The sequence below is a fragment of the Mastigoproctus giganteus genome, chromosome 10 (genome assembly GCF_048544385.1).
Source record: "Mastigoproctus giganteus isolate SK-2022 chromosome 10, ASM4854438v1, whole genome shotgun sequence".
In the NCBI taxonomy this organism is placed as follows: domain Eukaryota; kingdom Metazoa; phylum Arthropoda; class Arachnida; order Uropygi; family Thelyphonidae; genus Mastigoproctus; species Mastigoproctus giganteus.
This window is the reverse complement of record NC_143584.1, coordinates 105,845,842-105,873,364: the sequence shown is the minus strand read 5'-3', so window position 1 is coordinate 105,873,364 and position 27,523 is coordinate 105,845,842. Positions and strand designations below refer to the sequence as shown.

General features: G+C 38.1%; 1 protein-coding gene across 2 annotated transcripts in view; it reads right to left on the bottom strand.

The window, feature by feature from the left end:
* LOC150079203 (ephrin type-B receptor 1-B-like) overlaps positions 1-17,730 on the bottom strand; it is a 452,380-nt gene extending 434,650 nt beyond the window's left edge. For both annotated transcript variants that reach the window (XM_090383683.1, XM_090383684.1), the window contains exon 1: positions 17,630-17,730. In XM_090383683.1, coding sequence (XP_090239809.1) covers positions 17,630-17,714 — 85 coding nt within the window. In that variant the 5' untranslated portion in view covers positions 17,715-17,730. The remainder of the gene's footprint in view (positions 1-17,629) is intronic.
* Between the last annotated feature and the right edge of the window lie 9,793 nt (positions 17,731-27,523).

The following is a 27,523-nucleotide window of genomic DNA, read 5'->3' as shown; positions in this document are numbered from 1 at the left end:
CGGGCAAACTGCTTTTTTTTTTTTTTTCCTAATCAATGGTGGCAGTTTGCTCACTTCTTCGTGTATGTAAGGTGTACGGAAGGCTTCTGTTCAAAAATGAGGATACAGTGGAGCTCAAATCAATAATAAACTCAAGGGGTTGCCAACCCCTTGAGTTTTTTATTGATTTGAGCGAGTTTATTTTTCCTAGGTACTTAGAACTTTTTGATCTTGCACAAAAAATGATGAGACATTCGTTAAATAAAGTCATCAATAATACTGCATCCTCCTTTTGATGATGTTCTTATTCCAGCTGATCTCGGAGTCATTTTCGATACAAAACTCACGCTCTTTGCGCATATTGCTATGCTTCTCAAAAGGAGGAACTATCTTTGCGGGACAGGTACAAAGCCCCTTCTATATTTACAAGTTAACAGTAGTGCTGATCTGAGAAACAGTTTAGGCTGACAACGTGGAGAAATTCAAAGTTTAGCTGGGTCGAAAACATACGTGGGGGTGGAAAAAATTGTTTTTCCCCTGGGTGGTGCTACAAAAGCCTAGGGCTTCCGTGCACTAGAGCGATATCTTCACCCTGCTTCTGGTAAATAAATGAGTGACATGTCCCGTCACCAGCATTGACGTCCACTCAATCTCTGTTATTTAACAGTCTAAAATGGTTAACAGTTTTTTTCTTTTTAATCAGAAAAGATGCTCCCATAAACTAAAGTATCCCAGGCAAGCTATTGACAGGAAGATACGAGGCGTCAGTACTTACAGGCATCATCTCGCATCCACGAAGTCAGAAACAATCGTGCAGCCTGCAAATTAGGCCACTCCGCTCCAATCTAATTTCCTTGAAAAGTTTAAACAGGATGTTCCCACTAAATACCATAGAAATCCTAAACCGGTTTCAGGTTAACTGTGAAAAACTACCAACAAAACACTGAGTCACAACACTACTAGCTGGAACCAATTACTGTGAGTTATGCTCTCATCACGGTGTTCGGGTGCGAAGTTAATAAATTTTAGCATTGTGAATGCTCCTCTACGAAGACACCCAGCAATGAAGAACAAATTTCTGTTTTAATATATAAACTTCCTTTATTTCTAAACTGTAAATATTTTTGTAAATATATCTTTGGCTCGCACAACGTACAAGAAACGATTGTAACTTGCAATCAACTGAATGAATAAATAAATATTGGTATATATCGATATTGAACTCGAAAAACTGTTTGATTCTCTGACGCGTGTAAAACTTGATCGAAAAGAAAATGGTGTGCTCGGATGTCTGTCCTGGATTATAACAGATGTATAACCGAAATAATTATCGAGATACAATACGGTTAAAGATGAATCAGCAAAAGCTCCCATTAAGTCACAGTCCAATCTATAATCTGGTAATTGTTAAACTAAACTGGTAAGGCAGAATTTTGATGCATTTAGAGGTTGCATTTAGAGCTTACAGGTTGTTACTATAATTAACTGAGTGCCCGTAGATATAAACAGTGATGTTCAGAATAATGTTCTAAATATATCTTTTCTTAAGTGTCACTCGTGATTCTAATGATCAAAGTATTAAGCTTTGCATGTGAATGAATCATCTACGCTACCCTTTAAACTGAGCTATTTATCATAGTGGATTGCTAAAGCCTACGTCTACTGTGCAGGTTGTTAAACAACAACTGAGAATTCTAACGCTGCTGTTGATGTGCATGCTGTTGTCTCCTGTCACGATCAATAATGATGCTCTATTCATATTAGAGACGTTGCTTTCATATTAGACAAAGTACGACTACGTACCGTCTCTAATATGAAAGTTGCCAAGTTTAAATATTACAAGAATAACTGTAAAATCCAAAGCAGCAAAGGTCTCTCTCTACCAAAATATGATGTACTATTTATGGTAAAGACAAATAAAAATTATTCATGCTAGTGAATGGTCAAGAGTGACCAACCCCCAGCTGATGAGGCTACAAAGATGTCAAGCGAGTTGGACAATACCAGTCTGGGATAAAATTTCTCTTTTGGAGGCAAAATAAGCTCCGCATTCATCTTTGTACTGGCTAAAAATGCTCGAGGAAATATTTCTCAAGAGCATTTGGTTCTTCATCTCTTCTTAATCTATCAACAACTACAAGCAAGTGCTGTGGATGGAAGTTATGTCCCACACTGGAAAGTGAAGAGATCACACGCTGCTGTGACACAATCCCACTGAGAGTCGCTACGCCGTGCTGGAAAACAATTCATTCAAACAGTAAACAGATTTAAAACTGTGGCAAATAAAAACACAGGGACAACATTGTCTGAGACACGGTGAGTGCTGTTATTCATCATCCTGTCGCTGTTCCATTCTTAATATTCACGAACGTCTGTTCATTCCCTTGTTAATGGCTGACAGGATTTTTCAAATTGAACCAGTGCTACTCAAATTTTCAACAGCTGTTCCACGCTTTCGAGCTCTGCATCCATCTACTTTTGCGGTTACAACTTTTACAGTTACATTTTTCCGTTGTACTTTTTCTTTATTTTTTTTAATTTTTTGCGCATTTTTCTCATATTGTCAAAAGCATTTTCGCTTTTGCCGCTGGCCAGCACTTAAATTACGCCACTTCTTGGCAACGTGCACTGGGAACGCACACTGCCAAAGAAGCCAGTTCGTAAGCGAGAGAGCGCGCACATCCTCAAAAAAACTGACGGCTTTGGACTTGCAAACGGCGTCACAAGATCGACCCAGTTCGGGATTTTTATGTAATCTAATGTATGGAAGTTAATTTCTAGTATTTGGAATCAATAAAGTACACAGTGGAACCTCCAAGATCCAGCATCACCTATTTTCCGTTTATTTTAGGAGATTGGCCAAATCCGGAAAATATGCCGAGAATTGGCAGATTTAGTTCTTGAATTGACCTTTCGCCAAAGCAATGCGAAGGAGCCAATTGGCCAGGTGGAGATTCCAACTCAAAGCAACAAGTTTTTACCGTGCTCTAACCACGTGGAAAAATCTGTTACATCATGAAGTTGTCTACCTGCTATTCGCGAAGATTAGCGATAATAATTAATGTAATAGTAGTTTCTTAGTTTCAAGATTCGTATATGGAGGATTAAGAGTAAAGATTCACCAAACACATTTGCCATTCAGTGAATGCTTAGGTTGTAGAATTTTTAGAATGAATTTGTAAAATACACTGACACGGCGACCGCCGTGTCAGTGTATTTGAGAAACTCAATTTGAGAGGAATTTGATTCTATCGTGGCACAATTCTTCAAACAGAAAATTTAGAGCACCAGTTGTTTGTTTTTTTTAATTTCTTCTACGCATTAATTACAACGAATGAAGAAATAAAAATAAAAAATACAAAACACTGGGATTTTCCTGCATTATAAAATAATCAATACATGAAATAGGCTAGGGCTGATCTGCGCGGGAGGAGAGATAGGAAAGAATGGAAAATTACGCATCGTTCCCATTTATAATAATATTATAATTAACGTATTTTGTGAAGATATTGTTAATCCTCCACCTCACCATAAAAAAGAGAAAAAAAACTGAAGGCTGGGTTCGTCCTTGGGAACAACAAATGGTTTCCCAAGAGCTCAATGAACAGAATGCCCCTCTGAGCGATGGTTCCAAGAACAGTCCATAACCGAGAGAAATAGTCTGTGTAGGGGTTAGTGGTAGTGATGAAGGTAATCGACTGAAACGCATTACCGAATGATTATACTGTTGTTACCCAAACACACGTTCAATTACTCGGTAGGTTTCGATCGGCTTGCCAAATGCGGAATATTCAGAACGCACTAAGAATTGCTGCTTTAATCACCTTTTCATTCGACTGTTTCAGAAGAACCAAGTAAGCTCGATAATTTTCATTCGATTGTGCTTCATTAATATACCCATTACTTATCTAATGCCTATACGAACACACACACCACGAGCTTGTTTCCCCCTCCAATAATTTCATTTGTTCACTAGATAAAATCATTCGTTTACATAAAGTTACTTGTCACTTCCCTAGCAGAGGTTGGGTGTTGAATATCTTGGATATTCGATGACCGGAATCGGTGATTCAGTTAAATTCCATACCCGCTGCTACTATGTTGACTATGATAATAATAATAATAATAATGCTGAGTCATTTCGAAATGATTCGGGTCACTTTTCCTTAACGACTCGGCAGACTCCTATATTCCAAAAATCTTTCTGCCCATCACTAATAAGTAGCGTGAAGAGCCATTCGATTTAGTATTGTATTATTGTAATTTCAGGTATACCTGATGATATTACAGTGGCCTCGTAATATCAAGCATACTTCTTTATAAAACCGTAGCGTTTCCCAAAAACCTAATATTATTAATTTCACCCCGGGGGCTCACATCTGGTGAGTATGGGCTTGCCAAACCCAGGGTCCTGAGCTGGATATCTTCATTCTTCTCTTTCTTGGTGATTCCTTTATACTTCTCTCTCTCTCTCTCTCAGGGGGTAACTCGGGGAATTTTTTTTTTTTTTTTTTTTTTTTTTTTGGCTGGTGCAGCATAAGCCTCAGGCTTCCTTGTACCATATGGCTAATAATAATAATAATGCTTTGTTTATACTCCTACACGACCACATAGGTGAGAGACGTTTACAGCAACTATTTCGACACCGCTTTGAAAAGACTTCTGTTATCCAATGCGGTCAGTAACCAATCTTCTCTTGTGCTGGATTGTCACCAATGTTTAAATTCCCAATTCATTCTGGGACAGCGAATTACATCAATCACTTGCGAACATTTAGAACTAATTCTGTCTATTATTCGATAAAGTGTGTTAATATCTAATAGTTGTTATTGAGAAAGGGCGTGTGAAACGTGCTGTTTTTCTGGCCGGGGTTCTCACGTAGCAACTGGATTTAGTGGCAGGACAAGCTACAAAAATCTGGACAAGTTAAGGTTACTGTCCCACGTACCTGGTCTACTATCGAATTACGGCCTCGGAAAAGAGGGCGTGCCTTCGTTTAAATCCTTTGTTCGTGCCTTTCGCTGCTCTAATTAAGAAAACTGTCTCTCTTTCTCTTCGACCTTATTAATGGCACGAGGTATTTAAGTGACCCGCTGCCCTTATATACTTTATTTCTGACTGCCCCCTATTACTGAAATGCGCATCGGCGTTTGAACTCAGCACTATCATCTTATGTTTTCTGGGCCAGAAAACTTTATACTCTTAAAACACACACACCCAGAACTAAAACGTAAGAAGTAGAAAGTGCAGTACAGGACAGGTAGCCACGATTGCGTTGATGTATGAACGTAATCATGAGATACCGGAAGCCACTTTTTCTAAATCCAATCGTTATTTTTATTCGACTATAACTGGACAACCGTTTTATCTAATTGTTTTCGTCTGATTGAGGAAAACATCGTTTAAGCAGAACCGGATATCCTTGGGTGCCTCTAACCACTCCCGGAAGTGAACGCTAAGAAAATCAAGGCAAAAGAACGACAATTTCCGTTATTACAGAGGCCACAAAAAGATGAAGCTCGTGCCTATTAGCTTACGAGAGAAAGAACAATAAGCGCATACATCACGCGGAAATACGTTTAATGAGCTTTCAGCAGAGGCCCCCCTCCCCCAAAAAAGCTTCCTTTATAATTTGCAATGGTGTTTTTTTTAACCCTATGTGAATAGGGTCATATTCCTCTGAGGGCCAAAGTTTGCCAGCGTATATTGGAGTTCATGAGCGCGAAAAACGTTGGAATGTTTCGACAAAGAATGGCTTCTGCAGTTGCAGTCGAACGAAACTGCTGTATCGAGTTCAAACGGCAATAGGAGTATCTCCATATGGGAACGAAATATCGCAGCAACAACTCCCTAATGCAAATCGTTAGAATAAATTATGGCCAGAAGACCCGCAGTTAACAGAATTATGAAAGTAATTACTTAACTCAATTGCATTTGTGCAGTGAGAGTTGGATGCAATAAACGAATAGTTCCACAGTTAAGCTAAAAATTACGTTCCGTATTTCTCGGGTTAAGGAATAGCAGCGGAAGAATATCGGGGCACTTTTCTAAATGAGGTAATTACAGACGCTTCTACGTACACCACTTAATAAAAACAGCACCCCCTCCCCTTATATTACATTCCGATCTTTATAGTGGCTGAGTTAGTAACGAGAATGGTTCGCAACGTATTCCTATTCGAGAACTTTAAGCGCCCCGTCCTTCTGTAACTAATTCTTTTAAGTATCGAAAAAAATATATAAAATTACGAGAACGGATAATCAAAATATTAATCTAGGCACATAATCTCGCATTATACAGAAAACACGAGTTATGGGAGTAATGGTGTATTTCCATGGAACAATCAAATTAAGATAACGAAGAAGGAGCTTAGAAATGGGTAAGAAAATGCCTTCCACTGATATAAAGACAAAAGTCATTCGTTGTCCTGGTTATCACTCGTTCTCAATACTGTATACGCGATCACATCAAACTTAAAAACAAAGAGCAAAGACGTACTTCAGCAATAACAAACACGAACAGAATAAAATGAAAGTATTATTTTAAACAAACAACATTCTGTATCCATTATCTAACCAAACTATGAGCTTGGTAGAACAGCACAAAGCAATGAAGTGTACTGTCAAGATCGCGTTGGGTCTACATGCGGTGTTAATAAATTATTTGTTGATTCGTACTTAACTATGAAACACTGCATCTTTGTATTTAAACCACTAAGATTTCGTCCAATTACTATCGCAAGGGCCAATAACTGTGACGAAGGAGAAACTACCCTTTTTCCAAGCATTTGATTTCTCAAATCGCCACAGGGTTTCCACTAATGGACTGCTTTCAGTGATGGGGAGGGAAAGTATGGCGAAGTTATTTCCAAAAGAAGTGTTGTTAATTCATACTTCAAGGTTGATGGACCTTCTGGTGACCGAGTCGCAAATTGAGAGGTCAATGCCTTTAAAAGAATGCCCTTTCCTATCACAAACGTAGTTACAGCAAAATGAAGCAAAAATCGTAGTTACAGCAAAAGGAAGAAGCGTATTAATTTAACAAGTAAGGCTAATTATCATAAGAATGAAACCTATATACCTTTAAAACTCGGATAATTTAATTGTGAATGTATCCTCTGAACAATCTTGCTGTCTGCAATCCACCATCACGCGTCATCTAATACTCCGATGTTTCTCAACCTTGCGCTTTCTAGCGATTGATTTTGTTCACATTTCATGGAGCGGCAACTACTTTGATCACAGTGTGGAATTCGTGTGGTTTATCGTGAAACACGTGTGCGTGTTTAAGGTCCGATTTCCATTCTGTGAGCACCGAAAAAGCCGGTATAACTCACAACCCCACTCCCTCAGCATCAGAGGTCAGCTAACTACAGTCACGACTTCAAAACGACTTTACAAACACCCTTAGTCTCCGATGGGAATTCAACCCGGCTTCTTTTGGGGGGCAAAACCAAAATAAACAACTACTCCGTGAATTTGTACTGCTCGTAACAGGCTTAGTTCGATTTTTTAAATGTATTATGGTACGTTTCCGTATCCCCGCCGGTGGGGAAATATGGGGGGGATGGTAGGTTTAGAACGACTGCAATACGTGATTCACATATCAGTCCTTTAAATTTTAAAGTTGAGTGTAAATGGGAATTAAGAAACTGCAGAATGAAAAATATTAGCCTTCACTAATTGGCAAGAGTGCATCTGGAACGTCTTTCGGAGTGTTAATTCGCATTAGGGGAGACGTTTAAACATAAGTTTAGTAATTTATTACACGAGTATGGCCATTCGAGCTACACGTTTAAGCAAAACAATTGTTTCTATTGTGTATGTAAATATATAAATAAATAAAATTGTTCACAAAAGGTATACCTTGCCTTGTCTAAAATTCCAGAGAATTTTGCTTGTTTCAGTCCAACTTTAGTTCTCCTATGAGAACTAAAATACCACCTGTAAATGTAGAGGCACTTACACATTTTCGTTCTCCAAGCGTCTACATTTCACACTAAATGCCTTGTAGATGCTCCATAAAATGTTATAGAGAGAGAGAGAGAGAGAGAGAGAGAAGTAGGTAGTTTCAGAAATGAAAATGGGGAAGTGGACTGCGTGCTACTCTTCTCTCGTGAAACATCTTGGATGTAACGAAGTTTGTCCAACTTTATTACAACTAAAGCGACTCCGCCTTTATAGAGATCCACTAACAGAAAAAAGTTTTTGAAGCAGCCTCACCAATTTTAACATTGCCTTGTATACCTATATATGTATTGCCACTATGTCTAACGAGTTTCACCAATTAATCTGCAATAATGGATTCACCTCATGGTCAGCCATGTGGTGGCCAATGGTGAAGAGACTGCTATTTGTTTAGCATCTGGTGGCCATCGTGCACAACTTGGTAGTTTGATGGAAGCGAAGCGAGAATCTCGTACAAATCATGCGCCTATCTTCTTGAAATACACTTATTTCTGAATACAAACAAAAATTTCATATGTATATATGAAAATCCGCCCGTGTCTAGATGCTCATCCATCAATCACGTTGTGTCGTTGTTGACAGAACCAGACACGCTACGCAGAGTATTCTTTCCTCCACAGAATAATCGTAAAATGACTTTTCCAAGCAGGGAAACAGATTCGTAACCAGGAAGGAAATACATTCGTGGTAAATAAAACTCGCGAATTTAAATCTCGATCAACTTCTGTATTAGGCTAAATATATGACAGAGTTTTTATTACTATTAGAGACTGGCCTTGATTATGATATTAGTGATAAGCTTGGAGATAAACGAACTAAAAAGCAAATTCCAAAACTAAGATTATGTTAAAGTTCATCTGCCTTCCTCCACATAACGTATGTTCGCTAATGCTCGTAGGAACTGTCGGTTTAAGAGTCATGGAAATTATAAAATGCATAATTTCACGGCGAAACAGTTGTTAAACGACACTGAAAGGTATTCCTTGAAAATCTAAAATTGTGGATCCCGCGCAGTATCTTGTAGGATATGTATGGTTGATACAAACAAAAATTGTACAATAAATTAAGTTTATTGACGTTGGTGGCAGTAGAAAGTGATAGTCCTGGGGTTTTATTGGGAGGAGGGGGCTTTCGCAATACTGTATGACGAAAATCTTCTAGAACTACTACTTCTATGCTATTATGTTTCCCAGGGGCATTTCAGAAGGGATATTCCAGCGTGTTAAATGACATGTTTGTGCACAGCAACAGTGTGGCATCTATTGAATTTCTTGTTGCTGGCAATAGGTAATACGGATATTTTTCCCACTGTAGCGTTTTATTACCGATTTTTTTTTGCTCTTTAACTTTTCCTATGCGACTTAAAAGTTAAATTAAATTTGAGCGAATTAAATTTCACAAATTGTCATAAAAAAACCACAGACAATTTCACCCGATAAACTTATGTTCGCGTTTGATACACTAAATCTAAAACTGAAGCGAAGAAATGCAATATTTCGGGAAACCCATTGCCATCTGCAATACTTGCATCATGACCAGCAGTCAATTACGAGCCAAGCAGTCTTCGGGCGGTAAATACAGAAGACTGCATTTGGCAACTCGCCAGAAGCAAGCAGTAAAATGCTTTTTAATGCCGCGCTGTCCTCCCTTGTAAGATAAGAAACTTCGCACTAACTGGATGTCCTGCACCACCAAGCTAGACCTGTAATCCAGCTAGGTAGGCATCGCTGCAAATGGATTTAACGCCGAAGATAAATTACCAGAATAACGATTTCGCTCTTATTTAAAATCCTCGCTTGTTTCACATTCTGGGCAATGGAGAAGGAAAGTTTCTATAACACAGGGTACTACATTATCATGGAGCGATGACCTGGTTACATATACCGACTTAGTGTTTATGGAGTGTCATATTTCTGGTGTATTTCTTCAATTCCTTTAGGTAGAATCCAAAGGCGGTTCTCAAAGATTCCATTTAAATGGTATTTCTGCCATGCCAGTTTGGAGAGTGTTCTGAAGTTTGTATTTACAGTTACATCAGATGAATTTCTTCACATACTGTGAGAGTGTAATGTTCAAGTTAGTACTGTTAATTAATTGTCCCCTAGGGACCTGGAATAAATCAATACTTTCACTTCTTTAAAATCATGCACGCCCATTTTGGGAATATTAATGTGCCTGATTCCAACCCGGCTCAGCTCTTAAACTGGTGTTCTTAACCGTGGTTTGTCAGAGGAGAGATGGTACAGCCCAAGGACACAATATCTACTCCGGTCAAGAATAGGAAATAACGTTGCCATCAAATAAATTACCTTAATCAATGTACGAAGTGCGTTACATTTCAAGCGCGTTAGCAAATAGTAATAATTCTCAAGATTTATAGCAAAAGTCAGATAGACATGAAAATTTGTTTTAAACATTCCTAAAATATTCTAATCAAGCATTGAAATTTTGAAATGGTTCGATCAGAGCTCCTGTTTCAAATTTATACTAATATTTCTTTAGGGGAACTGGGGAGTGAATGCTAAGAAATTCGAACTGAACTTAGAACCATCTGAGGAACCAACAGAGTATATGTTGAAACTTTGGTAGCATTTGCAATACTAATGAATAACGTCGAGCAATTTTATCCCCACAACCTGTAGCTTCCTCATACCGTACTATAACTTGATAAAATAAATTGTGTCGTATGCAGCGCCAAAGCAGCTAGGGAGTAACTTTTCTGTTTTGTTTTCCGAATGGTTTAGACTCTAAACGCTTTAAATTCCAAATTTCATCTCTGAGAAATTCACAGTTCACCACCTTTAGTTCACCATATATAAGATTCCTCAGACAAGCTACTCCATTCTATTGATATCTTATCTCCTCATCATCTAACTGCTGCTTCTTGACTCTACTGCCTCCAACAGGAGAGAAGCCAGGAATTAAAGCAGGGGGGAACACAGGGGAATGATCTGGTATTTTTCCTTTCTTTGGACAAACGCAGCACTCCTATCCCGAGTATAAGTGATTAAGTTACAAAAGAAAAATCACGAAGCGCTCATCATTCATATATAACGGACAGTAATTGCAAGTCCTTCGTTTCCAAAGGACAGCAGGATATTCAAAAGTTCAAGATTTAAAGGAACCGGTGGAATTCATTTCGAAGGTCCCAATTCCCGATAAGAGAAACGCATTAGAAATCGTAAATTGAGAGAAATAACTCAATTAAATCGCTGCTATTTCAATTCGCTTAATATGGCTCTTCTTCTTGTATTGAAATGTTCATATGTGAAGTCAGAAAGAGAACAACGTGTAGGCTTAAAATGTAATTTGCTACCTGGCTGCGACCAATCATTTTTTTTTCTTCACGCAGCTACAAAGTCATGTGCAGTTCATATTTCTATCATCAATTGCGAATGACACACGAGGCCTCTCCAATCACCACGTAGTTAGCAACGCCTATTCACGCTTATCCTTGTTGGGAAACAAACGGTTAGCCGTGAGCGATACAGCACGGCAATTTTATCGTTTGAGGGCCCTCGTCAATTCTTGCACTTCGAGTGAAGTAAAGCCAACTGACTCGTAATCTGTAAGCCAGCCAGTGATGGAGGAAAAAACGTTACATGCAATAAAATGGTTAACGAATCTTAACAGTATGGCCGGACAGTTCGTGTTTTTTTTTTTTTTTACGCTTCACGTGGTTCCCAATTAACCATGTGATTCAGTGCCGCAATGTTAACTAATACCACGACGCTTGTCCTGAGGCAATGATCTCAACTATTATTTTTTTTTTCTTTTGTTTCTTCATTGCACGCTTCTGAGAAAGAGGAGAAGAAAAAATGGCATTTTAAATGTTGCACTGTTGCAAGCTTACCCAAGTCACAGCTGGGCAACCACGCCTGCAGTCACGTCACACTTCTAATTGACACTTCTCTGGCAAAGAGTGCACATTCCCTGTCAACCTTTGAACTGGAGTCGTGAACAGGAATCAATAATTAACTGTGGCCAGAATTATTTCAGCATTCACAAGAATGGACATTGTGGGCGTTAGCGCAGTAGTTGAATATCGAGACGAATGCGCACCTCGCATGTAGTGAAGGGGTTACAAGCATCGTCCTCCCAAACCGGGTAGGAAAGGACTGAACTCGAATCCCGCCAATGACTCGAAGAATTTTTATGGCTTTATTTAAATTTTAGTTTCAAAATGTGGCCGAGTCAGTCGATTTCCAGCGAGGGTTGCACGGTTCCTCCTTCCCGGAAACTTGGATTGTTTGTCTGGCAAACAGGCCAATCGACCACAGAATACACGCTATTTACAGACATAATATACTGATGCCTCATAGCCTTAGCTGTTTGGCGCTTAATGACACGCGCGCGTACACACGAGATGGATGCCTTACTGTTTAGCTCGCAAGATTAACGATCATTACAACAGAACAAAATATACCTAATTAGAATGCCCACTGTTATTAAGCAGCGAGACAATCTGAGTTTTAATGAACATTAGTTGTCTCGTTGGCCGCCTGCTTCTTGTTCACGAACCAGCCTTTAGGCCACCCGGCGTAAATCGACAACCTCTCAATCTGGTTTTTGCGAGGAAAAAACCGAGTCAATGCATGCTTTCTCTGAAAATTTAGTTTATTGTAGGCCTAATTCGGTGATAATACACAATTGAATTATATATCACAAATGCACCAACAAGCATATACAACACTAAATTTGAATGTGACCGCGGTTCTAGATTCTTGATGAATCTCGACATCGTGTCAGTTGTGAGGCTGTGGCGGATGTGGAACAACTTAAACACTTACGTTTAAGGCGTTTCCAATGTGTTGCAAGCGCATTGGAAATACCAATTTTCCACGATGTGATGGGCAGTTAGTGAACACACGTGACTTGTTATGATATATTCAAAATACAGGAACGTCCTAATGTAGGAGTTCTCAATCTATTTTGGCACAGTGAGCAGCGAGTTCTCTTCTAGCACATATCAGGAAAGCACCAACGGATTTTGCAAAGGCATTGAAAAAAAAAAATTAAAGTTCCATCCTTATTGCAAATACAAACGAATTAAAATAATTCGTTTTGGAAAAACTTTTACATTTATCGTATTTAATTTAAATTAACGGCGTTCAAAAGTCATTAAGTTAGTGAAAATAGAAACTTTTCACATAAAGCGCAAGTTCTTTATCGAACGTACACACGGAATCTCAATTAAAAGGCACCACTTACTTATTTTTAGGTTTAAGCTGTTTTAATCCAAATAAGTCGTTTTTTGCCATATTTGGGCTGGAATTTTTGAATTTCACGCTAAAATTGAACTAATACCTTTTACGATTTCTAAATTTAAAGTTTGATTAATCCAGCTGTATTTTATTTAATGGGAAAGTTGTTCCTCATGCCGGGTTTAGACTAAAAGTTTCATCAGTGTACTTCTGAAACATAAACCGATTTTATACGAAAAAAAAAAAACGAAAACTAATAGTTTATGTACTGTTCGCTCTTCGATACATGCCTTTAGTTGTACAACGCTGCTGTATCACGTTTATCAAGCAACTACACACAAATTATTAATAGTAAATTTGATTGCTGCAATCATGCCAAGCTGGGTACTTTAATCTGGGCCAAATTTATGCCTACTACAACTTTTGAATCGGGTGCCTGAACCTAATATTGGCCTCAAGTTTTGAATTTACAAACATAAATCAAATACCATTCGATAAGCTAACTAGGAATCGAGTTTAAGATATTAACCAGAACTTATTGAACTAATTTTTAAATACGAAATAAACCGATACGTTTATGCAAATGATAACTGAAGTTTTAAATCGGGATATTTTAAGTTCAACAGTAACTGCTGAGCAGATAGTGTAATGGATAAAAGATTTTCGTGCATGTTTTTATTACTCGAGATATACGATCAAATACAGACAGATCCTTCCCCCACCAACTGTTTCTTGATTCTTTCGACTGAAAAATTAAACGAAGATATAAATTAAAAATAAATAAAAATGTCACCCAGAAGGGAATTTACTGATTAAATGAACCACTGAACTGGAACTCTATTTTTGATATTTGTATTAATCGTATCTTTAATTTGGTAATAAAATGTTTTTGAACTTTTATCTTTATTGAAAGATATTTGAGAATGTGTGCTGGTAAATGTTTGGAACTAGTACAACGGTTGAAGGGCCGCCAAAGCCGATTGGTCAGGCACTAGGGTACATAAGTACACGTGCATTGAGTGACGTGGTTCGAGCCCGCGTGATTTACAGTGCTGTTTCTTCTTGTATTCTCGCTGTCTTGTGAACTCTTTTGACGGTGTGGCCGTCCCGGAGTACTCTAAATCTTACCCGCCAGTATTCTGGGTTAGGTCAGTTTGTTATATATTTTTGAAATTAGACGCACTCTGTATTGACAAAAAAAAAAAAGAAAAAAAAAAAAAAGGGTGATGCGAACAAGACCACTTAGTCTAAATTTTAACAGGGTTGCTGGAGGCGTGACAAAGTAATCCAGGATTATAATAACCTACTCAACACCACAGTGAGTTCTGTCATAACCGTGTACCTTCAGTTAAGAGTATTCCGGTAGGAGATATGTCTGGTCCAATAAGGCAGTACCTGAATATCAATTGAAATTATTTTATTCCATCAGACAAACTGGTAAAACTAACCGAGACAACCACACAAATTTGAAACACTTTATAAGAACGCAACAAACAAATAACTGAATACGTGAGAAGCATGAACGCTTTGGATTGAAGTTTCACATTCATACTATCCATGACATATTTATATTCACGCATGCTTTGCAGCTGGAGATGATGATTACCAAACAAAAGCCGGAAACACTGACCCATATAAATGCCAAAAACAATGGAACAAGAGATTGAAGCACAACAGATTTTGTGGTCGCCACGTGCCTCTTGTTCGTTGAACTCCTTATAAACTTAAACGTTGTCTGTCTTACAATCAGAATATTTGTAAATATCCAAGAAAAGAATTACAAATAAGACCCCACTCTCTAGTAAAGAGAGAGTGGCATAAAACCAATTTGATTCATTACGGAAGGGCCCTGGAACGTAAAAATGGCTTCCTTATATGGTCTGGTTAAGTGAGGTTGCAGATTGTTTGTTCGTTATTTGGTTTTTAGGAGCATTAGCAACTAAGGTTGCCCCCATAGCTTCCTGCTGTCCAGGGGTGGATCTTCGGCAGAGCAATAAACAGATTTAATAAATAAATAATATTGCTCCGGGGATATGCGGTGGCCATTCCCTGACCTTTCCGTATCCTCTGCATTTGGTGGTTACGGGCTCGAACCCCGGTCTAATCAGAAGCATGTGCTACACACTGCTGCTCCTGCCCATCTGGTTACGGAGGTGCCAAGTAAGGTTGCAGAAAACACAAACTTGAGATAAAAACAGTTTCTGTTTTTATTAATAGAATTTTATAGAAATATGAACTTTTTTTACGAAGTTACAGCCCATGTAACATTTACATTTATGCTCTTAAAATGCACGAACTTTAAAAACAAGAGTAAAAAAGAGAAAGGAATGCATGCAACAAAATAACAAATGTCGGTATACAAAAGTACATTAGATTATGTAAAAACAGAAAGGTCGTAAAAGGACAGAATCTGTGATAGAACTGTGTTTTGTTTTGTTTTTAAATCAGTAAAGGTTCAACAGAAAACCATGGTAAGCAATTTCCTCCAGAGAATATTCACGAAGTTTTTTGTTGTCCTTTACCCTCCCGTCTCTCCAATCCCCTGTCTATAGTGAAACATGGCTACCGTACCAAACTGCAAGCTGAAAACATCAAATGCCACCAGGGAAACTCGTTCACTCACTGTTTGTTGTTAGGATGTAGCTAGTTTTTGCAGCTTCAGCCAACGTACAAAACTACGCAGAGTTCAGTCGTCTATTCGGTGCGATGACATGCGAAATGACGATGGTTCTGCTTTGGATAAGAGCAAAAAAAGGCATAAAATCATCGCGCACACTCGTCACTTTAATGCTGCTCACGAGCTCAAAAGGCGCATCCAGCAGATATCTGCTACTAAATTATTCCAGCAGTGTTTCACAACCAGAGAAACTGATTTATGTACGCGTAAATCGGGACACAAAACTACAAGCAACTCGTGCGTGATGAAACAAAAACAGAATTTACGTTTTCTAAACACGAATAGTTATTAATCTTAAAATTTCCGATAAAAAAATATTACTCTAACACACGAATGAGACAAGAAATTACGCAATATCAGAACCGATGAGCAGCAGTTCATTCACAAGGTACAAATGCGCATTCACCATTCATCGAAACACGGCCAATGGCCACATTCTCAATGGTCGTACAAAGATTCATCTATTGACCTTCAACGAGATTCTGTAGTAAAGGAAAAACAACTGAAAAAATTATTTCCACTGTCAAGCAGCATTATCCACAACTGACGATTCCCAAGGAGACCAGATCGCAATGTATTTCAACTTTCGACGTGTTAAGTGTCAACTGGTGTTAAGTGTTTTTCTTCAGAGTCGCAAGTTATCTCCACCCGGAACTATATTTTATATTGCAAGCATTTACCTCTGTTTAAGCTTGACGGGTTGTTGTTTTAAGAGGCTCAGAAACCAAAAACCGTGAGATATCCTCAACACGTGCACCTTATTTCGAAAGCACAACGATTTAACCATCCCCTCAGTTTTAGCCAAAGCATTTTACATTTATATACTTATGACTGAGTCACTTTATTTTTTTTTATGTACGCTGCTCTTGCTTTCATCTACTAATACGAATACTCTTCTTCTTTTTTTTAAATTCTAGCCAAAAAATGGATATAACGCAGCTCTTCCTACACTGTAAATGCCCATAATAATGTAATTGCGAGACCTCATTTTATCCATGTCACTGAAATTTGAATCGCGAGCTCTTCCTGAAGAGTATTCCATCCTTCCGACGTAAATTCACTCATATTTATTTCTGTTTTATCTTATATTACAAAGTATTAAACACACATTCAGTGAGCCGAATTGAAGTGCAAGTTTAATCGACAATTCGTTTTTTCTTGAACCATATGTTAGGGGTATGGAAGTGGGAGTTACGTATATCTTTTTATCAGTTTCATTCTCACGCGTTACTAGTGATAGTTTTCGCTACGATTTTAATGACAGAAATATACAGATGATGCTTGAAAAACACGAACTGGGATGAATCACACAGGATTCCACTTTTCGATTACAGGTTGTTTAAAAAAAACAAAAAGGGAAAAGACTCCAAACTCCCAGCCCCATCTTACGAGTCAGAAATGGGTCTTCCAATTATGTTTGAAGGTACACTTTGTCTGAAACTGAAAATGAAAATTAAACTGCTCCGAGGATTTCACAGTTTTGGAGTGCTTAATTAAGGAAGGAACGTGTTCCTAAAAGCAAACCCATATAATAAACGTACGTATATGCATATCTGACTGCACATTGTATACATAAAAACACAATCAGTTATAAATTCCAAACGACAGCAATTATAAAGTGGTTGAGAATGCTAATCTCTCCCCATCTTGCAGCTCCAATCAACTAAATACCTCTATACAACACAGAGCAATGCTCGCAGCCAGGAGCGACATTAATAACAGTAAGGGGGCGATTTTGCTCGACTCCTGATCGCAAAAGGTCAACTAGCACGCGAGAGAAACGAAGAATATGCTCTACTCACCTTCCTTGGCTCGAATGTTAAGTCGGCACGCATATAAGAACGTTAAAATACACCACAATGTCCACGCTAAATGTCCCACAGCCATGGCTGCTCTGCAGCAGTCAAACTCACCTCTGGCTCACACAGCTTGGCGTTCCGTGAGGGAACACTACTCTGGCTCCGCCTACTCGCCGGCAGTGTGACGTCACATCCGTTACTTCCGACTTGTACAAATGAGCGCGTGGCTTCATAGTGGAACGAGAGAGAAAAACGATAGGCGGCAGACAGTAATTTACAACATTCATACGAGAATATTGGGTGGACAACCCGAGGCCAGAAGTGACAAAGAAAAAATAAAGGAATCGCCAATGCGTGATGGTCCGCCATGCTGGAGACAAATGATGATCTGGTGGTGCTCACGATCAGTGTGTGAGCGCTTAATTGAAACCACATGTGCGGCATCATTAATGGAACAAACAAGGGTCATGTGGCTTTATATGTGGCACCACCGAGCTACGATGCACGAGGAAATTAGCGGAGTAAATCGCGACGAACGCAGTTTTCTTAACGAGTCTTATATTAAACAGTTTATAGAATTTTGTAATGTAATATTCTTAAGGCCCCATCATTCTGTGGATGTCATTTTTCAGACAAATCTTCGTGATAAAAAGAGGGTAGGGAATCAGCGGTCCGTACTTAAAAATTTACATTTGTTTAGTCCGCGTGTTGTTACTACCTGCAATCTGATGAGAGAACAGTTGGTCCTGAAACAGGAAGGCATTGCACCCTCATCTTAAAACAAATGGCTAATTAACCTTTTGGAGAGGCCACTTGTTTGAAAGTAGCGCAATATCAGGGGAAACTCGTTGCAAAGGCAAGTTTGTTTCGCTGTGAGAATTAAGACGTTTACATTACCTGTACAATTTACGGAGGCGTTACTTTTCATACCTCAAGTATCTGTCAACAAAAATTCAGAAGTACACAGCTATGATCCGACGCATTAGCGGGGCTGATTGGTGCCTCAAAACCAAAACCCCTCTCTACAAAGCGTTATGGTGTCAATAGTCTAGTACGAGGCGTCCGTCTGGTGTACCAAAGCAACTGTGGAAACTAGATACCATACAAAGGTTTACGATGCTCTCCATCATCAGGGCGTGCTGTACAGTCAGCACTTCTACCTTCCAAATCATCACAGGCTGCCTACCACTATATCTTGAAGTCATTAGAAGAGGCCTCTTCGCCCGTTTAAAAAAGGGAATCCGGACACAAATTCTCAACTTGCAGCTTGATCACACCAATGATCCAAAGTTAGAAAAAAAGAGAATCTGCAACCACCTCCTGGACCTGTGTGTGCGTGTGTGTTGGGGTGGCTCCTAGGCAAAACCCATCTCCACTTTGAACTCATGTGATGATACAGATCACCTGTAAAGTGGGCCTGATAAAAAAAAAGTGTAAGTGAGTGTATTGTATGTATTACTGTGTGTTCTGTTGTTGTATTGTGTCAGGCCACTTTGCCACCAGAGCAGCCAACACCTGGGCAGCTACTGCTGCCTAGTATGTATGTATGGGTTCATGTCTAAGGTGGCCCGAACAAACGTTCACCTCCACCTCTATATTTTGTATCCAAGTAGAACTTCTACGAATGGGACTGTAGTGTCAAGTGTGTGTGTCAGTGTGTTTGCGGTGTGAAAAAAAAAGGCCCCTTCGCCATTAAGGAGCAGGCTCCATCAAGGGGGCTTGCTACCCGATCTCCGTCCCTAGTCTCGTGGAGCCAAGCTTGAGTGTATTCACTAGCACCATCTTCGCACCCACCGGAGGTAGTGCAATACCAGTGGGTGCCAACTCTCTTCTTGCTCCCAGGCAGTCTAACCTGCGAGCTAAAAAAAAATTGCCTTTAACGGCAACAAAGTCCCTTGGCCCTTAGGGTAAATATCCCTTAAGTCGAACCGGGTTAATAATCCCGTACTCCCCCAATTAAAAAATAATAATAATATAAATAAATAACAAAAAAAAAAAAAAATATATATATATATATATATGTATATATATATATATATATACAGTATATAAAATATATATACAAATAAATAACAAAATATATATATATATATAAATAATAATAATAATAATAATAATAATAATAATAAAAAGGAGAGGGGGTACCAGCAAAAAAATATATACAAATATATATTTGCGCCGGAGATACTCTAAGCCAGTGGTACCCAACCTATGGTTCGCGGGCCGAACACGGCCCGCGAATAATTTTTATACGGCCCGCGCGGAAGATGGACTAAAACAGCATTTTAGAGAGTCCCGCCACTTCGTGTACACGGATCCAAGCGTCGAACTGGACTGTATTAAACGTGCACCTGCAGTTCAGTGCAGTCATACGGGTATGTACGCTAAATGCAGTTATGTATGTATCAATCTTTTTATATTATGAAATTCTACAACACAAAATCAAGGAAATTCATCTATTCGAAGCCACATTGGAAATGATAAAAAAAAAAAAAAAAAAAAACTGGTGTAAAACTGATAACACTACAATGCGCATTTGATTAAAAAAAGTTTGTTTATTGTAATTGTTTTTAGGAAACTTCGCGTTTTCTGCGTGTATATTTGATCTTCTAACGAAATTTCAAGAAAATTTATTTATCGTTAGTTCTGTTATAAACTTCGAAAAATGGTGTGCGAAAGAATAAAAAAAAATCATCCACTGTGAATAATGGATTATTTTTTGTAATGTATATTGTTGCAAAAATTACAATATTTTGTAACAATACAAAGAACGCTACAACTAACAGATTGTTCACAAAATATTTCAATATATCCTTGGAGTGCATTTGATGTTATCACAAAGGGAGAAATTTCATTTTTAGTACAAGCCAAAAAAAATTAAACATCCAGGGTCATATACCGTTCGAAGTCTGCAATTCCTGTTTTGAGCTGCAATAAAAAGACATACCCTATTGAAAAATTGATTTTTCTCTCTCTTTTGGTTTTACTATAACTTGAGAAGGGGTTGTTTCCCCACAATGAATACTGTCCAGAACCCAAGCCATTACTGCTCCACTCTGTCTTCTAAATTGCATTGTCTTGACCTTTGGGAATATTGGCAAATACAGTACTTACATCTGTTAGAAGCAGAAAACAGCTTATATTCCCCCACCGTAACGAATTATCTTTGGTAACATAAAGGGTAACTTCTTCTTTGATTTTACCGCAAGGGAGTTCTCACGCCTAATTGTTATTGTCTTCATTGCAGTTGACATTATTTCCAGGTGGAATATTGACAAGCACTTTCCATCCATTTGAAGCAGTAAACATTCCCCACTACCCACATTACAGGATTACCTTACGCACAATAAAGAATTACCACTGGTTAATTTTACGAATGTTCATGCGAAGTTGCTTCGACACCAGTTTTCGAAGTTTATTACACAGCACAGCTGTTTGGTGTGTAAGGAGACTGTGTCAGTTTTTAAAGAATATAATTTAAAACGACACTATGATTCCAAGCATAAATCTTATGATAAATATAAAGGAGTGTTGCGAAAAGGAAAGTGTTTATGGGTAGAATAACCAAGAAAATGATAGATATCGGAGCTGAACCTCCGTTTGGAATTCACTGCATTGTGCATCAAGAAGTTCTCTGTGGGAAGGTATTGGATCTCCAACACGTTATGAATGTGATTATTTCAACTGTAAATTTTACAAGATCACATGGCCTTAATCACCATATGTTTCAACAGTTTCTTTCAGAAAATTAAAGCTGAATACGAAGACGTAATTTTACGTAGTTCAGTGAGATGGCTTAGTCGTGGCAAAGCGTTATATCGTTTCTTTAAACTGCGCCATGAAATCGATATTTTTATGACAGAAAAATGAAAACCAATAAAATTATCAAATATGGAGTGGCTGTTTGATCTTGCAATTCTTGCGGACATTTCTAGTAATTTAAATGCTCTTAATTTAAAATTACAAGGGAAAAGAAAATTGGTCTCTGATTTGTATGGTGACATCAAATCATTTCAGAATAAGTTGCTATTATTTGAATCCCAAATTGAGCGAGACAATTTAGTTCACTTTAAATGTTGTACCGAGCTAAAAAAGAAACACACATTTCCAAAGAATCGTTGCCTCTCATTATTAAAATTAATTTTTGACGAGTTGAAAGTCGATTTGCTGATATAAGATCCCATGAAAAAGACATAAGCTTGTTTGAGAATCCATTTACTTCTTTGGCTGAAAACTACGACCCCAGCTTGCAACTTGAAAGTATTGGTCTTCAAGACAAAACATGGTTCAAAAAGGCTGCTAAAATAAACTACTTGAATTCTACAAGGCTCTTCCATCTGAAGATTTTCCGCTAATAAAAGAAAATGCCACGAAAATGGCTACTTTGTTCGGATCAACGTATGTTTGTGAGCAAGTTGTTTCACGCATGAAATCAAATAAATGTTTAAAAAGAAACGGAAAAACAGATGAACATCTTCATTGCGTGTTGTGAATTGGCGTCCCAAATTTTCAACCAAATTTTGAACAATTATCTAAAAATATCCAGCCTTAATCATCTCATTAAACGTCAAGTTTTGTTCGGTGAACCAATTTTGTATTGTGTATTTGTGTGTTGTTCTTAATAAAATTTTCGATTTTAGGTGTATCATTATATTTATTTATTCACCTTAATATTGAAAAGCAGCGACCCTTTTCGGGTTTTAAATTTTCTAAAGCGAGTATATAAAAGCAAAAAAAAGTAAAATATTTTTTAAAAAACTTTTATAAGTCATATTTTTATAATTTTAATAAAATATAAAAATAAATCACTGACATTGATTTGTTGCACATAAGTGTTGGGAATTTGCATTTTTTTTTATATAGCCTGAAAATAAAAACGGTAACATGAAAATAGAAACTTCCTTTTAGATGTAACTAGACATGAGAATGTAACACCCTAATTTTTCTTGAGAATCACTCAGTGCGGCCCGCGAAAAAAACAAATTGAACTTTGAATACGGTCCCTGTACAGAAACAGGTTGGACCCCACTGCTCTAAGCAGACATTATTAAAATAGACATCTGCCTGCGCTTATGAAAAACAGATTTAGCAAACTCCTGCAATGCATTAAATCTTTTCCTGCTCATTAGGCAGTAGATCTCGTTACCACTGTCAATTCTGGTACTACTTGCTTAAGAATTGTTCATATATAAGGTAGTCATACAAGACCCTTCACACGAGCAATAACATCTTGGATCCACAGCTAGCCCAAAATAAGACATTTTAAAATTAAAAGATCCATGACCAATCAGAAAGTAAGATGTTTTCATTTCAAAAAGAGGTATCATTTAGATAACTCTTTTATCAAAAGCAAAAGATACCCTTGGTAAGAAGAGTTTGGTGACACATCTAGTATCACTCGCCCCCCCATCTTTACTGCCATACTTCCAGCAGTTGACTCATAAGTCATTTTTTTGCCTATCCCCTTTTTATCCTATGAATTCTAACGACAAACCCTTCCTTAGATTAAAAATAAAGGCTCTATAAGCCACATGCAAGTCAAGCGGGAGAAAGCCTGACAGAACCTAAATAGCGTTGGAGACCACTGTCTACAAATTTTAAACAATGAAAGGACCATTTGTCTCCGAATTGAAAGCAGTTTCTGTTTAAATTTCACATTTAAAACTCTAACAAACCAAAGTAGAACCATATGTTACGATAGGCAGAAAGACAGCCTTGTGATATAACACTAAGGCCCTCCTCCACAACCCCGATCAGGTCTAGCTATCCGGATAATAGCTAGCTGAGGAAATTTTTTTTAAATTTTTGACTTAAATGGTCTAGATGTAGCTTAAACGACAAGTTATTGTCAATTCCTATAACCAAATGGTTGTATGAGCAACTATTGGAATATGTTTACCCTCTAGAAAAACTACTGGAGACCTCTCTATTATCTAATTTACCTTTGAACAGCATCATGACTGTTTTCTTTGTAGATATTTTAAGTTTGTGTTTTTTGGCCCACAAAGATAAACTATTCATTGCTGCCATGACTGTTTCCTGCATATCCCGTCTGGACCGTCCAGGTACACAAACCACAAGATTGTCAGAATAAGCAACAAACAACGACAGTTACCAATATCCTCCTGCATCCACAAATTTAACACTAGATTTCCAGGAGATCGGTCCCAGCACTGAGCCCTGGAGGCACCCACGACTCACCATTTTGGAAAATACCATATGCTGAGACCTAATAACCACTTTCCTACTTTTTAAATAACTAGCCATAACTCTATATAGAAGATCGGGACATGAAAGCTGTCGGAGAGAATGCTCTCATGCTATACACGTCGAAGGCACCTCGAAATCAATATACAGCACAAGAACATACCTGTCTGCTGACTGATTTATGTAATCCTCCAGATCTTTGACATCATCCTCAGCTGAAAACCAATTTCATTCAACCAATCAATCAATCTTAACAACAACCTTTCATAAACTTTTGCTATGTTAGGCAATAAAGATATTGGCCTATAACTCCTTGAATCACTTAACTCTTTTCCAGGCTTGCATAACAATTTTACCAGAGCTACTTTCCAAAATCCAGGAAAAGTCCTGCAACAAGATAACATTTATTAAACGTGTCTACCAAAAAGTGTGGATAAACTTCCAACATCTTCATAATCACGTTATTTTCTATAAGATCTAGTCCTGGTGTTTTATTGATATTTATATGTTGACATACCTTTTGAACTTCTAGCTCAGTAAATAAAGTTTGGTCATTAGGGCCACAATAATCACAATTCAATCTCCTTACCCCTGCTTGCTCGTTTGTGTCCTCAGTAATTACATCATTGGGAAAAAGATTGTCAGCTATTTAACCGCACAATTGTAAGCCGATCTCTGGTCTCACTATCCTCCTGCCTTATTGTTGAGAGTAAGGCCCCAGGGGTTAGCATTTCCATATTCTGAATCTAAGACCACAGTGATATACCTTTGATATTGTCTCGTAGCAAAAAATACCCCCCTTCTTAATCGAGCCAAATCAGAATTCCACCATGTCACCACCCTTTGAATTTTTTCCCTATGTTTAGCCGCATATTGTTGTGCTCTAAACAAAATAATCTAGGTATAGAATGCATATTCCTGAGCACTTAGCTCATTTAAACTCATATTATCCAAAGAGGTAATATCAGTCTTTACAGAATCTATAAACTTATTCCAATTAATAGACTTGTAATTAAATCTAACTTTTTCCAGTAATAATTGTGCAATACTATTCTTGTATTTATCCAACTTAAATTTACACACTATTGATCTGTGGTCACTTGTGGAATAATCAGAAATCGCTTTCCATTGACAATTTTTGTGATAACCTGTGTGACATTAAAGTTACATCAATGTTTGACCTACCACGATCATTATCAAAAATAAACAGTTCTCCGCGCACATTAGTCACAGTTAAATCACGCAGAAAAATAAATTCTTCAAGGCTCATACCTCTAGTATCCGTGAGTTTGAATGCCACAAGTGTGATCTGGCATTAACATCCATTGCAATGATAATATTTTCTCCACCTACAAAGGTCATTGAAGAATCTAGATATTGTAATGCTACCTCTATGTTATCATAGGGGAACAATAAACTGACGCAACATAAAATGAAATACTCTGTGTTGATTTGCACACACGTAGCAATTTGTGTACATAAACCTGACACTACATTGACATTTAAGCAGTTATTCGGACCTATTATTGCAGTTTTTGGTTTACTACTTTTATCATGAACAACCCAGCTGCCTACAAGAAAGCCAATTACCCTATGCTAACCTCCATGAAGCATGGAATATGGCTCCTGCAGGCGGAGTATTTCAAAATTCTCCTATAAGGAGACAACTCTTATGTGATCGAGAATAGAGCGAGATCTTTGGCAATTTAGTTGCAACACCTTCAAACAAAGTTCTTTATTAACTGTAAAGCCTTGTTGCATATTAAAATAATTCACCATTTTCTCGCGCCCTTGATGAGTCTAATTCTTTCTATATTCAGGGAAACTGAAGTCTCTCACTGAGTGGTCAAAGGCCCGCCCCTTCCTCTTACAATTTACACAAAACAACGGCTTGTCCTTATTCTTGCAATCTGAAAAGACATGGCCACCCTCAGCGCAGTGAGCGCAAGAAACTGTCTTGTGTGATCGCATATGTGAGGAATGTCCATACCCAAGACATTTAAAGCACTTTACCACAACGGTAAATCTCCTGAATTTATGTGAATTATATCCTAAAAATATTCTGTCTCAGTAAATCAAAATATGCAACAACTTAGGTGTCACACCTACTACCCAATTAGATAACTGTGACTGCTTACCTGTACTAAAACGAACACTAACACGTTGCTGAACCTCGTCTTCATCAATACAATGTTCGTTAAAAGTTTTTATTAAATATGTCCTTAATAAAATCTTTCCTTGACATATCCTTATCAATGGATAAGGATATGTCAAGAATTAGAAATAAGGATATGTCAAGAGATAAGGATATGTCAAGAATTAGAAATAAGGGAGTAATTGTAGAGACCTTTCGGTCTCTACAATTACTCCCTTATTTCTAATTGTTCTCCTGACTAGAGTTACCTTGTACGCCTTCTGGAGCCCTCAAAATAACTTTATTAATTTGCCTGTTCTTTGTAATTCCCCCCCCCCTTTTATTCCTATCATAAACAGCAAATTTCTTCCAATATCTTGGCATTCTAACACTAGACTTATCTTCATAAGCCTGGAACCTTTTCACCTTCTGCAAATGTACGTGGCTGCTCCATGCCCCCTTCCCACAATTGGGAACGACTGCCCCTTAACTACGTCATGAAAAAAATTTGTGGGTTGACCTCCATGTCAACCCACAACTGGAAGCAGCCTTCGTTACCTTATTTCCTGCGTTAGTAGTGTAATCTACGATCTGTTTTTTTTAATTTAGTCACTAATTCATAGATAGTTGAAACATCTCCGTATCTCTCTCACGTTTGTTCCCGTACTTTTTCTCCCCCTCACTGAAAAAGCTATTAATATCTATTGGTAGATCATCATTGGAAAAAGCAATCTCTCTGGACTCTTATCCTCAGTACAGGATTGAATATCAGTAATTCCCACTTCTTCAACCTGGGCTCCTTTATCGCAGACTATTCATAACCTGGCCCAAATCAAATTCTTCACTTAGCGGGGGTTCATTACCTTCAACAACTGTTATTTCCTGATTCTGTTGCAACCTGTCCGGCTGAGATAATTTCGACTGTCACACTTTTCTTCACAGAATACTCCCCCCCACCCCTGTTATCTGGGAGGACATTCTGCTTTCCACTAACTACTGGACCACTCCCATAACTTACTGATTGGCTGATAACTACCTTTGTAACTTTACCTTTCTGATGTTTTAATTCCACTGATCTTTTAGACCCTTCCGCACGTGATCTTGAAACCTTAGATGGAAGAGGGGGAAAGGAGCCAATTTTGTCCTCCTTCCCCCCCTCCCTTAGCCGATTTCCTTCTATCCATATCTCCAACTAGTGGCAACCAAAATGGCTGCCACTAACTAGTTATAACACTTGATGAAACAATTTGGTTTGAATAAAATAATGACAATAACTATAATTAGACTATTAATTTTAGAACACCTAATAAGAAAATCGCCCGCGATTATCAGCGGCACCATTAAACACTATAATACAATAGTATACACAGTAATGCAGAGGGCTATGAAGATCGCGTCCGCTTGCCAGCTGCTGCTTAATGCCCGTCCTTAGAGCCGGACCTGTGTCTACTATCTCTGTGATAGTGCATATAAGCACACAAAAAAAAAAAAAAAAAAAAAAATTACACATCCGCCGGAGGTGGTGCAATGTCAACGGCTGCCAGCAAAAATCCCGA